Source organism: Channa argus, chromosome 18 (genome assembly GCF_033026475.1).
Source record: "Channa argus isolate prfri chromosome 18, Channa argus male v1.0, whole genome shotgun sequence".
Classification (NCBI taxonomy): domain Eukaryota; kingdom Metazoa; phylum Chordata; class Actinopteri; order Anabantiformes; family Channidae; genus Channa; species Channa argus.
This window is the reverse complement of record NC_090214.1, coordinates 6,412,705-6,425,693: the sequence shown is the minus strand read 5'-3', so window position 1 is coordinate 6,425,693 and position 12,989 is coordinate 6,412,705. Positions and strand designations below refer to the sequence as shown.

Below are 12,989 nucleotides of genomic sequence, written 5' to 3'. Positions count from 1 at the left end.
GTCTTGGCTATAGGCTACAGTTACTTTTAATTAGTTACTTTGAACATTTAGCTTTTACTTAAAAACAAATAACAGCTTGTTAAAGAAGAAATATGCCATTTCAAACCTTGTTTGAAAGGTTTGGAATAAAAGTTGGAGGATCTTATAGTTATATACTGTAAGTTTTAAAATAAAGTCATGTAATAATTGGTAAGAAAAGTATCTCTTCATCCCCTTAGATTCATGCGGTGGTCTTTTGAGGTACCCACTTAAATAAGCTAGCTCAAAGACAAAACTTGTTCCCCCATTAGATGGCATGTCACAAGGGAGCGTTATTTACAGAACCTCCACTTGTACTAGTTCTCTGAGGCAAATATAGTTTTTCTATTCTTTAATGGGGCTTTACTTTAATAGAGTACTTTTAAAATATTGCATCGGTGTGTTTAATTCAGTAACAGGCGCACTGCTTTCACTGCTGAGATATCAACACGTTACAAAAAACCATCGTGTTATTAAAACACTTTAATAAAGTTTGGTTAAAAGAAAAAAGAGGGCAACTATATATGATGTCATTAAAACGCGACTGACAACAGGCTGGTGAAGTCACTAGGCGTAAAAAAAATGTTGGCTTTATACAGGTGTTTTGCGCTTTTACGTTCTCCGACTGTTAGACAGTTGTCTCGGTGTTATCACAATCGTTTAGTTCCGTCTGGACTGTGTATCGGGTTTCACTATGGACCAACATCCGGGGCTGGGACAGGGCTGCTCAGCAGTTTTTCTAATTTGTCGTCATTTTACAGATGTGAATCTTGCAGCTGTAGAGGTTTCGCAACTTCACCAGATATTCCAAGTGACTCTATTGGGAAGATTCAATCAACACATTATCATCTAATCTACACATGCAAGGTACCAGAACCAATGTTAGGGCATTGTTTTAGTGTAATTTTAACATACTACTAAAACATTTTGGTTGTCATTATGCATAAAGCCATATATCTGACAGGCTGGTTAAATTACATTTGCAGGTTTGCTCCACAAGGTCCATGCAGAAGATATCCAAACTGGCTTACCACAAAGGTGTAGTGATAGTGACATGTCCAGGATGTAAAAATCATCATATAATAGCAGATAACCTCGGCTGGTTCTCTGACCTAGAAGGGAAGAGGTTGGTAGAGCTTTAAACCTGTGAATATAAAGGGTACTTATTGACTTGTAATAACATCCAAACCTTAACCATTAGGATTTGCATGCAACTGTACCACTCTCCTTCTGTTCTCACATTCATTGTCTGAGTCTATTAATTTAGTAAATAAGTAAAGTAAACAATCTGCACCGGCCATAGTGGTATTCCTGTGGTAAGCCTCCCTTTACGATTCAATAAAAAATTGTAATTGTGGAAAGACAAACATACATTACTAGATGAAAATGTCCTGTGGTGCTTTATGTTGTAGAAACATTGAGGAAATCCTTGCTGCAAAAGGAGAGACTGTGAGGAGGATTGAAGGAAGTGCTGCTTTGGAAATAGTGGTGGACGAATCAAGCAAAGACATGTCACAACATAGTGAAGACACGGAAACATCTGAAACTAAGAAAAACAATAATTAGTTGTTTATGTTGTATGTATATTATTAAATGTTGTGTAATAAATAATATAAATCTAAGCTGAGTTGTTATTTTTAAGTACAGACTGACACTATAATCCATACTAACCGATTGCAAATAAAACTAAATTCACGAATTTGGACTAATCATACAAAAACATATTCGGAAAATAAGTTAGTAAAAAAAATATTTTCAGAATTTACTTTGCGTTAACACCGCGTTGGTTCTCGCGAGAAGAGCATCTTGTCCAAATCAACTGCGCAGCTATTAGTTTGCCAATCTATCTGGTTTTCTGCAATATTTCCCGTTTGGCTGCAATGGAGGGTCAGACATTTCCAGACGAAACGGAGGTTATACCGTGGCGTACTCCGTTCTTAATAGGAGTCAGCGGAGGAACTGCAAGCGGAAAGGTCGGTCCGTTTTTATCCGGCGGCGCACCCAGCCAACGGAATTAGCATCCGGAGTAGCTCGGGGCGCTAAACTGCGCAGCAGTATTAGCATTCACGAAACTGTCAAACGAGCTGTCAAACCCGTGTCCTTAGTGTAACTTATTTTTAAAAACACAATAGATTGTCCTTATGTGTCTGCTGTCTTATTATATTTGTCTTTGCAATTAATTCTTGTCGAGCTTTTTAGTGTTAAAATTTCATAAAGCTATATATATGATAGATATATTTAATGCGACAGTATCTAATGCCATCAAGTTGTCACCTAATTCAGTTTGTCCCCCTCTGTTCGTAACGACGATATTACCAAATTCACTTTAAACCTTGCTTGTTTATTCCAACGAGGCATTATGATAGGTCATAAATACCATCAGTTGTGTGATATATGTTCTCTGGCGCAGTCAACAGTATGTGCCAAGATTATGGAGCTCCTGGGGCAGAATAAAGTGGACCACCGTCAGAGGAAGGTGGCCATCATAAGCCAGGACAGCTTCTACAAAGTCCTGACTCCTGATCAGAAGGCAAAGGCGCTGAAGGGCCAATACAACTTTGATCACCCAGGTTGGCGCTGTCTGCAGACTCGTGTTTTTCTACTGATAGCAACTTCACAGAAGCCTCCCTTTTTAATAATATTGTCGAGCTGCGAAATTTAACCAGCAACTGTTGTGAAGATCCACTAATTTTTTGGCTCAGAAAAAACGGAACATATTTGGTGGTTGGGACTTTTTAAAATGGATTATCCCGCCACTTTCTGACATTTTATAAAAAACAGAGTAATTGGCTGGTTAATAAATAATGGAAACAACATTAGTTGTAGTCAGTCGGTTCAAAGTTCAGTCAATGACATGGCTGCACTTTTTTAGAATGGTATCACAATCATCCCTATTATAACGCTAATTTAAACCTTTTTTTCATATTATTAAGACACTTATAACACGATAAATGTCATTTTATTCATTTGTTAAATGATGATTTTGTGCCACCAAGGAAAAGGGATGACAACATCAACAGCAAAATTAACACTGTTGCCATTAAAAATTATTGGCCAATACCGACCTTTTCCCACCTGAATGTCGTCCAGAAAATGTCTTGTTTAGGAACATCTGGATGGATAAGTAGATTCTGTTAAACCTCTGTTAAAGTTTACTTCCCTAAATAAAAGCAGCTATGATACATTGTACAAATATTGTTGCAAGTAATAGTTCTGCATTAAAAATGTTACCTACCTAAAATATGAAACCTACAATATGCAAAGGCAAGCACTAGCATCCATTAAGTTAACCCAACCTTATTGCCCTCTGAACTGTAGTAGAGTAGAAGCAGAATTAAGGTAAATAAATAAATAAATACTTAAGTACCTTTGAATGGGTCTGAAAGCTGAAGAACAAACCTTTTGAAACATTTATTACGTCATAGTGTTACACAGACATGTCATAATTCATGAGGTCAATGTGTATTTGAACCTGATTAGTTTTGTATGCATATAGATTCCAATGTTACTGATATGCTAGTCTGTCAACCGTCCAATTGTAACAAAGTGTAAACACTGGGGTTTTCCAAATAGCACACTTTCTCTTTTCAGTTACTCTAAATTACTGTATGTTCTAAGTCTGCATTCATTTGTGAATGTCTTTTTTCCCCCTCATAAGCACTAGAATGTAAGATAAGGCTGTTATTGATAGATGACATTGGCCCTCTTTTACAGTAGATCAGTACAATACATGCATTGTATCATTTGTCAAATTCTGTTATGTTCAATGTCTTACAGAGGCATTTGATAATGACTTAATGTACAAAACATTGAAGGACATTGCGGAGGGAGGAGCTGTTGAAGTGCCGACATATGACTTTGTCACTCATTCCAGGTACAAAGATTATTTTAAATTGATTAAACCTGGATGAGAAATCCTCCATCCTCATTTTTAGTGCTTTTGTATAAGAACTCATTGTGTTCATAGGCTGGAAGAAAAGATCACAGTTTACCCAGCAGATGTGGTCCTCTTTGAGGGGATCCTGGTCTTCTATCCCCAGAAAGTGCGTGATATGTTTCACATGAAACTCTTTGTGGATACAGATTCAGATGTCAGACTGTCTCGCAGAGGTACTGGCGTCTCATCATTAACATGCAAAACAGTCAAGTTTGACACTGTTTATCAGTGATTTGACCCGATTTTCCTGTAGTTCTGCGAGATATGAACAGAGGAAGGGAGCTGGAGCAGATTCTCAGTCAGTACACAACATTTGTCAAGCCTGCTTTTGAGGAGTTTTGTTTACCTGTAAGTAAGATCGTCATCACTGGTTATTTGCCTAATTTTGTCAATAGACCTCCTTCAAGCAGATAGTGAAGTTGTGTTTTCTCTCGTACAGACCAAGAAGTATGCAGATGTTATCATTCCGAGGGGAGTTGACAACATGGGTATGTGATTTATTTATTTTTTGATACTGATGGTACTTATTTCTCCAACATCACGAATGCTCGACACATTATCCTCCTGTCTCTCGCCAGTTGCGATTAACCTCATCGTGCAGCACATCCAAGACATTCTGAATGGCGATATCTGCAAATGGCAGCGTGGATCCATCAAGGGGGGGGGCTTTAAACGAGCCATTTCTGAGCAGGGTGACCTCCCGAGCGGAGTTCCAAATCCTCTTGGAAAAAGGGTCCTGTTGGAGCCCAGTAGTCGCCCTCACTGAGGCTGTGTAGATGCACCAGTAGCTTGATGTACCCAGATCGTGAATTTGAACTTTTTGAGAATGTTGCTACTGGTTTGTCAGCAGCTTTTTTTAAAATTCAGTTCCATGCTGAAAGCATCCAGTGCTGTAACATCTTCACATTTTTATAAATGAACTATTGGTACATGACCAAGTATGCTGATAGTTTTCTTTGTACTTGTAACAGTCTTCCATGATACAGTTTAACTTTTCATTGTTAACTGTGGTCAGGTAATCATTTACTAAAATGTAATCCGTTACTAAATGTTTAACTTCAGTCATGTATTTCCCATGAAGTTATTCAAATTTGTTTACTTACTGCTTTAATAGAACATATATTCAAATTATATTATGCCATTTGTTTTTAATATTCAAAAGCCAGCAGTCTTACTTTTGATTATTGAACTTTAAATAAATGCCTTAACCATTTTTAAATTTATTTTCCAATAACTATTCTACACATCAAATGAAAATTCTATTATGTTCTTAGGTGTTAGCCTTTAGATTTTTGACAAAGAAAACGAAGATCCTAATTAACACAGTGTGTTTAGAAACAGAGATGTTTGTTTTATTGGAGGTTGAGAGCACAGTGTGATGTGTTGGTTTTGACTGTTCCCTAAAAAGGAAAGTGATTTACGACAGCACATTTTGGAATGAAACACACAAGTCGCTGAGGACTTCAGTCACACACAAACACTCTCACACATTGACATAATTGGGACATGATTGTGATTGCCTGATGGTTCTCTACATATGGACACAGCACACAATGATTCATTATGACATACATAGATCACAGCATCTTTAGTAATTTATCTTTTTGTGGTTTTGCTTTGCTCTTTTTAAGTGCACATATGTATGGCACTTGGGAAAAGCCAAGCTCTTCTCATAAGCATAAACATCCTTTTTAAGAACAAAAGGAGCACTGTATATAATACAATTCATAACCATACATGATTCTTGCACAAAATGTTTCAAAACAAACTCATAGGTTCCAGTCTCTAATCGTCATCATCTCTTCAAGTTCAAATCTCCTTGTGCTCCCTCAGCAGATTCTTGGTCTGCAGCCTGCATGTCTATGTTTCAGTTTTTGGCAAGTTACTTCCAAGGTTCGGGTTTGTTTTTTGTTTTTTTGAAGGAACTTTTAAGTCAGGGAGAGGGGTTGCACAGATGACCAACACATGGCACATACATACAGGAGGAGGAAGGAGCAGTTCAGAGTAATGGACCGTTCAGCTCTACCCATATGCAACAGATCCACAATGAAACAGGGAGCCCAGAGAGCGGACTTTGGTTGTTTATGTAGTGTCTCCCTGTCCGCTCTGTGGGATCCTTCACTCCTCCTTGGCACCAGGCTTCCTCCCGTTTCACCATGGTCATTGAATCTTTCCTTGTCTAAATGCCAGAGCAACAGTAATCCCAATTAAAATCTCCCAGTGCAGCACAGCTCTTTGTAAACGTCAGCCACGCTTTAGTCGTCTTTAGTCTGTTCTGCATTCCCAACAGTGAAACTCCCATTAGCTCCAGCAGATAGCTTCCATTTGTCTCTCTCTCAGTCTGTAGTAAAGTGGAGTTAGTGTCATGAAGCACAGTTGGAGGTCAGTCTTGGAGGTCCACGGTCCCTAGGTCTTCTCCTCGCGGTCCGTCTTACGCCTGGTTATGTTCCTGGGCTTGATCTTCAGCGACAGCTCCCACAGGGCCTCCTCTGCCAAGTGGTCACTGAAGTCATTGAAGAAAGAGACAATTTCTTCGTTGCGCTTCAGCTCGTAGTGCCTGAGATTGAGAGGGCAAGGTTTGATGAATAGGGTTATTCATTACAGAGAAAACAAACAGCCAACGTGGAGATGATGGCAATGTTTTATAATATTACACTGATATTAATGAAAAACATGGTAGGTGCATACTATATTGCTTGCCACTGGAAAACAAATTATGATATTCATTTCTGTGATTGATGTTTACAAAGCTATTTATTATATCTTTCCTTCATAAATTCATCGTAGTGCACTTACACTTGCTGGAAACGCCGCATGCTGTCCAGAATGTTGAACTGCTGCCAGCGTTTGGAGAAATTGACCTTTCCCTCTATGAGGTCAGGGTTACCTAGGTGGACGAAAGTCAGGTCCTGGAGGATGAGACCTCTGTGAGGGGAAAGAGGAGGACGGGCAAAATAAATCTAAAATTCAAATCAAGCCTAATTCGATAATTGAGCACCTGCCCCGTACTAGTTAAAAATGTTATTGTAAACTCTTTCACTTACAGATACGGGATGCATGGAGGCTCCACCTCAGCCAGAGCAGCTCTATAGGCTCTGAAGGAGGAGGAGCTGTCAATCAACGTGCAATATTCCTCCAATCCCTGAGAAAGAGAATAAGGAGGAAGTGTGATATGAGAGAAAGGTTTCTATAATTAACAAAAGGAGGCATTTACGTTTAGAGACATACATGTTGATAACTACATTATCAATCCACAAGACACCTCTGATTTTGTACATGCCAACATACAGTGTAATTCCTCTCTCACCTCTGAAGTTTGTTTCTGCCACTCCAATCTCCTAATGGGGGCAGAGTCCAGAGCGGACAGTATTGCCAGGTAAGAGTTGAAATTATTCAACTTTCTTAAGTGCTGCAAAAGAAAATTTGTAGAAATGTTACAGCACTAAACAACAAGGGATTACCTAACATGATAAGGTACTTCGAGCTAAGGTGACTTAAAGATGCCTTGACTGCTTTGGAACTTGTATCTTTTGGTTGTAGTTTGGGTAGTACATGTACTTTTTATTTTGTCCTCAGGGTCGCCACAACGTCCGCATGTTGATTTGGCCACTGACTGTGTGGTCTGTGGACGACTGCCTTATTGAGCTACAGCCGCCCCTGGGTAGTACATGTACATAAATGTGATTAAACTTCCCAATGACTTCCCTTTATCAAAATGTCTACTTAAAACTGAAAAATGCCTCCAGATGACATCACTTGGAGGAACCTTCAGTTCAGATTATGTCATTTTGTTGCTCATGGAGTTTGTAATCAGGATCAACGTCCTTTTCCAGATCTCCCCCAGATCACATTATCTGAACTCCTAATGATGAAAAACTCCACATGACATCACCCGGAGGAGAAATGTTTCAACAAGAAGCAGAGAAATATTTTATAACTAGGAAGTCAGAGGGAAGTTTAAAAGCATTAATGTACATTTACACCCTAAACTAAAGCCATAGAAAGCAAGTTGAAAATTGGTGAAGTCGAACTTTAAGGTACCTTCATTATCTTGATGAACTTGAGAAGCAGCTTCTCTCTGTCTTGGCCTTTCTCTTGCTGAATAATCAAGGAGCGGACCCTGTAGCGCGAGCAGATGTCAACATTGATTCAGGGAAAATGGTCCCAGAGGGAAGCCAAAAATACCAGTGATTAACATTAAGTAACATTTGCAGTTTTTTTGTCTCACCAATAACTCATGTTGTTAAAGTGCTCTGTGAATTGAGTCAGGTTTGGACTCTTTTCCTCATTCTGCTCCTTGGCCCAAAGCAGCACCTCAGGAATCTGAATAAAAACAGGAACAGTAAATAATTGGGTTCAGCCCGTACGTTAAAGGGGATGACTAACACTTAACTCAACTAGAGGAAGCCACTCACCTCAATTTTATAGAAAAGTTCTGCATCAAGAAGTGTGAGCTGATCAGCAATCTCATGACTACGGAAGTCATGAAGTGTTCCAGGCCTGTTGGGACACAACAACTGTTAGTGATGACTTCATCTTTAATGTTTAATATTTCCCCCAACGATCACAGATTTCTATTCTCTAACAGTCTGGAAGAAGCACACACTTAACGACTGAGTAAACTGGTGACAATACACTTAACCACTTGCCCCGAACGGCTGCACGTTCTACACTCAAAATCCCACGTGACCAGAATTCGTGATTGTTTTTGGGGGGCAACCGGGAACTTTTGAGTTTTTATCTTAACAAGTCCTTGGTGAAAGATGAAAAAACAGTGAGGACAAAGCAGAGTGCAAAGTCTACAGAGAGAAATGAAGGTACAATTACGTTATGAAACAACGCTATGTTCAGGTAAAGCTGTCTAGGTCTGCCTCCTTTGTGATGTCATCCGTCTTGATGCTGCTCGTAAACATTAAGCATGTTTAAAATTAATGGTTGTGAGAACTGGGTCTTAAGGTTTAAGAATAGAATCATTAGACAGCACACACTTAACGGTCGTCTCTGCAGACTGTCAGTGCCGACTAGGACCACCTAGGTCCGAACAAACCTCACAACTGAATGACATTCATAAGAGTCGGTAAGACTACATATGTTTCTTTTGCTGGAATTGAAATTAATGAATTTAATTTATGAAGGGGGGTGTAAACATGTGATAAGATGTACCTTTCGTTATATTACAATATACTGTCTACAAGTATTGACCATTTTTGTTACTTCAGATGATAAAAACAACTATACTGGCTAAATGTTAAATTCTTCTTGTTATTACTATTACTATTATTCATTTATTTAAGCTTTAGCATTCAATATTAGATTCCATTGAAGTATTATCAAAATATTATAAATGTATGATAATTTATGATTTCTATAGTCTTGTGCTATAAAATGGAAATCCTACCAGGAACTCAACAAAAGTTAAGTTCTTGCTCTTCACAAGAATACTGAATACTGAATAACAATGGCAAACCTCAGAGAGAACTGAACCCCATCCCCAGGAGTACCTGGCAGAGACACCTCGTGCAGCGAGGGGCTTCAGGGAGTTAGTGTAGCGTAGCAGCTTCTTTTGCTCCACCTTATCGAGGATGTTCTTGCGGAGCACACGAGCAAGGCTGAGCTCACCATTGCACACCAACGTGAACACAAGGTCCATGAGCTGCTTCAAGATGTCTTCTGTCAACTCCACCAGGCTACAGGACAGAGCATTAGGAAATGATCAAAATATGTGAAGGTTAAAATAGAGGAGCAGAAGGAAGAGAGTTTTTCAATTAGCTGTTGATAAAACATGCATGATTACAACCAGGAAATATCAGTTTGATGCAGAACAAAGGGACATCTCCAGATGACCTTGCAGAAATATGGACAGTATGTCTTGTTCTGTCAACAGAACGGTAAACTAAAACCACCAGTTCAAACAGAACACATGTAGCCTCAAATCTATGTTGTTAGGGTAATATGACTGAAGAATTACCTATATTTTCATACCCCACAGTTGAAATAATTCATATAAACCTACAGGTGTCAGTTGCCAGTATCTTTCATTACACTTATACTAAACATTTGTGGCCAATAAAGCTTTCAAACAAAGCAACTGACCAGCATCATCATGTGATGTATATGTATTGAGCTGTTTGAAGAGCGTGTTCCCTTCTCAGATTTTTTAAAACTATTATTTTTTTCAAAAGTTTGCTTGCATGCAAAACTCAAATGATGGCTCACAGTGCTACACTAAGCAAAATCAATGTTAAGAAAGATTCTTGCATATCTTTGAGAGACCAATTTATTTTCCATGATCTATACATGCTGAATTAAATCTTCCTCACATTAAAAACAAAAATATGAATTCCTACTCACCACAGCTCATCTACCACACGGACCAGAACAAAGAATGTGTTCTTGCTGACTCGCTTCTTGAAGGTGTCTGGACTGTGACAAAACCTAGTATATGTGCTTTGTGGTCAAGGACAATGAAAACAATACTATATGTGGATAATCAAATAGAATGAGCTTTACCAAAAGATTACAAGCTTTTACACACTTTTAAAATATGTTGCATCCTTCCAGTGGTAGGACATCACATGATAACAATTTTGATTTAATGCTATGTAGTGTAGAAGTTAAAACAATGCATACTTTTTTTCAGTATAACTTGTTGAAAAATATTCTGTAGGCTAATGTCATAGTTCTCATTAACACTGGAGTATTCTCACAGGTCCACTCCATGCAAACATAACATCTGACATATAAACAATATAGTCAATACTGTACATTACATACATTAATTCATGCAGTAAAAGCAGCATGGGTGCCAAGAAAAATTATTAAAAATGATTAAGAATTGGTGCAAATTTTCCACTATGGGTAGTTCCTACAATAAAAATAACTGTCAAAATAACTGTCAATTGCTTATTGAATAATTAGTCATTATTAAGCTTCACAAAGCAACAAGAAAACAAAAACAAATGGACAACCAGTGATTAACATATTAGCTGGGAAAATCTTGGGAGGGACTGTGTGTTTGTGACACAGGGTCTCTGGAGGAGCCATTAAACAAGGCACATAATCACAAAAAGACCCCAACAGTTTCAGTCCTAATTTAGAGGATTGTGGTGTTACTGTGGATATCTAGGTTTGCTTAAAAATTAAAGATCTGAAAAGGGGAGCAAACAAGATGAAGCATAATAAAGCAATTAAATAAATAAATTGACAAAAAAGACAAATAACCTTCTGCAAGCAAGAGTGACACATTGAGTGATTAGAAAAGGATATCTGTAGTGTAGCTTCTTAATGAGGTCCTCTGGGGTTATAAAAGTCCTATATGTTGTCAAAAAGGCTTCACAGTACAAAACAAGATCTGTCAAGCAAAAAAAAAGGCAGCATATTTGAGTTGACATGCAGCCAACGGGTTCCCAATTAACTAACCAAAGCTGAAAACACATCATGAAAAGTGAAGGCTATGCAGCCCAGACTGACACTTTGTAAATAGCTGAACCAGAGAGAGATGGAGGCTATTTAAAATCCTTCTCACAGCAGGGGATTAAAAAAGTAATAACATCAAGATCAAATGACTAAAATTATATTGATAGCAACACAAAGCTGTAGCAGTGACTCTGAAACACAGGACTACACTGTATTGTACGAAAACAAATATATAAGGGTTCGTTTTAATGAGTTCTGTACCATACCTTTTCGGTCTGTTTCTGTAGCATGGACTAATAAAATATCTCCTGATCCGGCACGGACATCAGGCCCGTCGTCATTCTGGGAAAAATAGAACAAATGAGGTGTGAAGAATTGAAGAAAATGACCAACAGATAAAAAGATTGGATAGAGTGGGATGAGGTTGCAAGAAGAGGGGGAAAAAAAAGAAGAGTGGTTAGAGTTGATGTGCACTGATGCAGTCTAGCCCAAAATGTGCCCCCACCCCCTGCCACGTCCTGCACCAGCTGTCTAATGGCGAAGAAAAGGACAGACTTGAGTATGATAAAACCATCACTGCTGCAATGTCTCCTGTCACACCTCTAAAATGTCAATTCAGCCTGTCCACACTTGCATTTTTGATCTCTTCCTATCGCCATTGTAAGTCAGTGCAGTTACATTGCCACTAACATTGCAGAGTGGCAAGCAACACTTTCACAAATCTATCAGACTGCACCACACAGGACAAAGGAGGCGGAGAGTGATTTGGCAGTTCCAGCGCTGCAATTACAGAAACTAAACTCCAGGGGGTAGCAACGGCTGTCACTGGTGCATCTCAGGATCTGATTTCACATCTGAGTGACTCACAAAGAACTTTAGAGTGAGCTGGAATAACAGGATAAAATGTGCTTTGCATGCTGGTTCTGCACAGTTCTGTCACAGCAGATTTCTGAAAACAGTAGGAGGATGCATGGAGTGCAGGAGTGTTGACCGTCTTACTTCTTGTTTTAGCGTTATCCTGTTCATAATCTCCTTGTGGTCTATAAGGGAGAGTTCATCCACATCTTCCTCATCGCTCCCAGTCAACTCTGGTGACTTCTGCCTCCTAAAACACACATACACACCCCCACCCACCCATCAGCAGGAGCAACAGACAAACTCACAACTCTCTGAGGCCCACCTAAAAAAGTCATGTCTCAAATCCATACTACATAGTACAACTGAAATGATTGGTTGATTAATCTACAGAAAGTTATTTAGGGATATTTCTATAAATTGAGAACCTTCACCAGCATATTCTGGTAATGTTTTAGGTAAGGGAGGTTGTGCGCTTAACTATTACTATCCATTGATAGCAGAAAACTTGCTGACTACCCTGAAATTCAAATCATTTTGAAATTTCTACATATTCTACATGTAGGTGGATTAGGGAAGACAATTTTTCACCTATAATATTGTCAATATTGTCTTTTTTTTGTTAGTTTTACTGCTGGCAACAATGCTGTTGATTATTAAAACTAATTTGACAAAAGTAGCACTACCTGAGAAACTGATTAAAAACTTTTTTGTACATTGGATTGAATTATCTTTGAATCCAGAGTTCTAAAACTATAAGGAT

General features: G+C 38.6%; 3 protein-coding genes across 18 annotated transcripts in view; 2 read left to right on the top strand and 1 right to left on the bottom strand.

The window, feature by feature from the left end:
- The first annotated feature begins 600 nt into the window (after positions 1-600).
- dnlz (DNL-type zinc finger) lies at positions 601-1,640 on the top strand. Its single transcript, XM_067485012.1, has 3 exons — positions 601-885; positions 1,005-1,144; positions 1,431-1,640. Exons 1-3 carry the CDS (start codon positions 601-603, stop codon positions 1,582-1,584), a joined length of 579 nt encoding a protein of 192 aa, XP_067341113.1. The 3' UTR covers positions 1,585-1,640.
- A 215-nt stretch (positions 1,641-1,855) lies between these two features.
- On the top strand, positions 1,856-5,168 carry uck1 (uridine-cytidine kinase 1). The gene is made up of 7 exons (XM_067485011.1): positions 1,856-1,991; positions 2,429-2,588; positions 3,796-3,892; positions 3,986-4,128; positions 4,209-4,303; positions 4,395-4,443; positions 4,534-5,168. Exons 1-7 carry the CDS (start codon positions 1,899-1,901, stop codon positions 4,719-4,721), a joined length of 825 nt encoding a protein of 274 aa, XP_067341112.1. The 5' UTR covers positions 1,856-1,898; the 3' UTR covers positions 4,722-5,168.
- Positions 5,169-5,281: 113 nt separating this feature from the next.
- Positions 5,282-12,989, bottom strand: part of rapgef1b (Rap guanine nucleotide exchange factor (GEF) 1b) — a 42,416-nt gene continuing 34,708 nt past the window's right edge. For all 16 annotated transcript variants that reach the window (XM_067484992.1, XM_067484987.1, XM_067484996.1 and 13 more), the window contains 12 exons: positions 12,371-12,476; positions 11,638-11,713; positions 11,222-11,306; positions 10,307-10,399; positions 9,457-9,642; positions 8,371-8,455; positions 8,184-8,278; positions 7,997-8,075; positions 7,263-7,364; positions 7,000-7,097; positions 6,752-6,880; positions 5,282-6,512 (listed from right to left, as the gene is read on the bottom strand). In XM_067484992.1, coding sequence (XP_067341093.1) covers positions 6,362-6,512; positions 6,752-6,880; positions 7,000-7,097; positions 7,263-7,364; positions 7,997-8,075; positions 8,184-8,278; positions 8,371-8,455; positions 9,457-9,642; positions 10,307-10,399; positions 11,222-11,306; positions 11,638-11,713; positions 12,371-12,476 — 1,285 coding nt within the window. In that variant the 3' untranslated portion in view covers positions 5,282-6,361. The remainder of the gene's footprint in view (positions 6,513-6,751; positions 6,881-6,999; positions 7,098-7,262; positions 7,365-7,996; positions 8,076-8,183; positions 8,279-8,370; positions 8,456-9,456; positions 9,643-10,306; positions 10,400-11,221; positions 11,307-11,637; positions 11,714-12,370; positions 12,477-12,989) is intronic.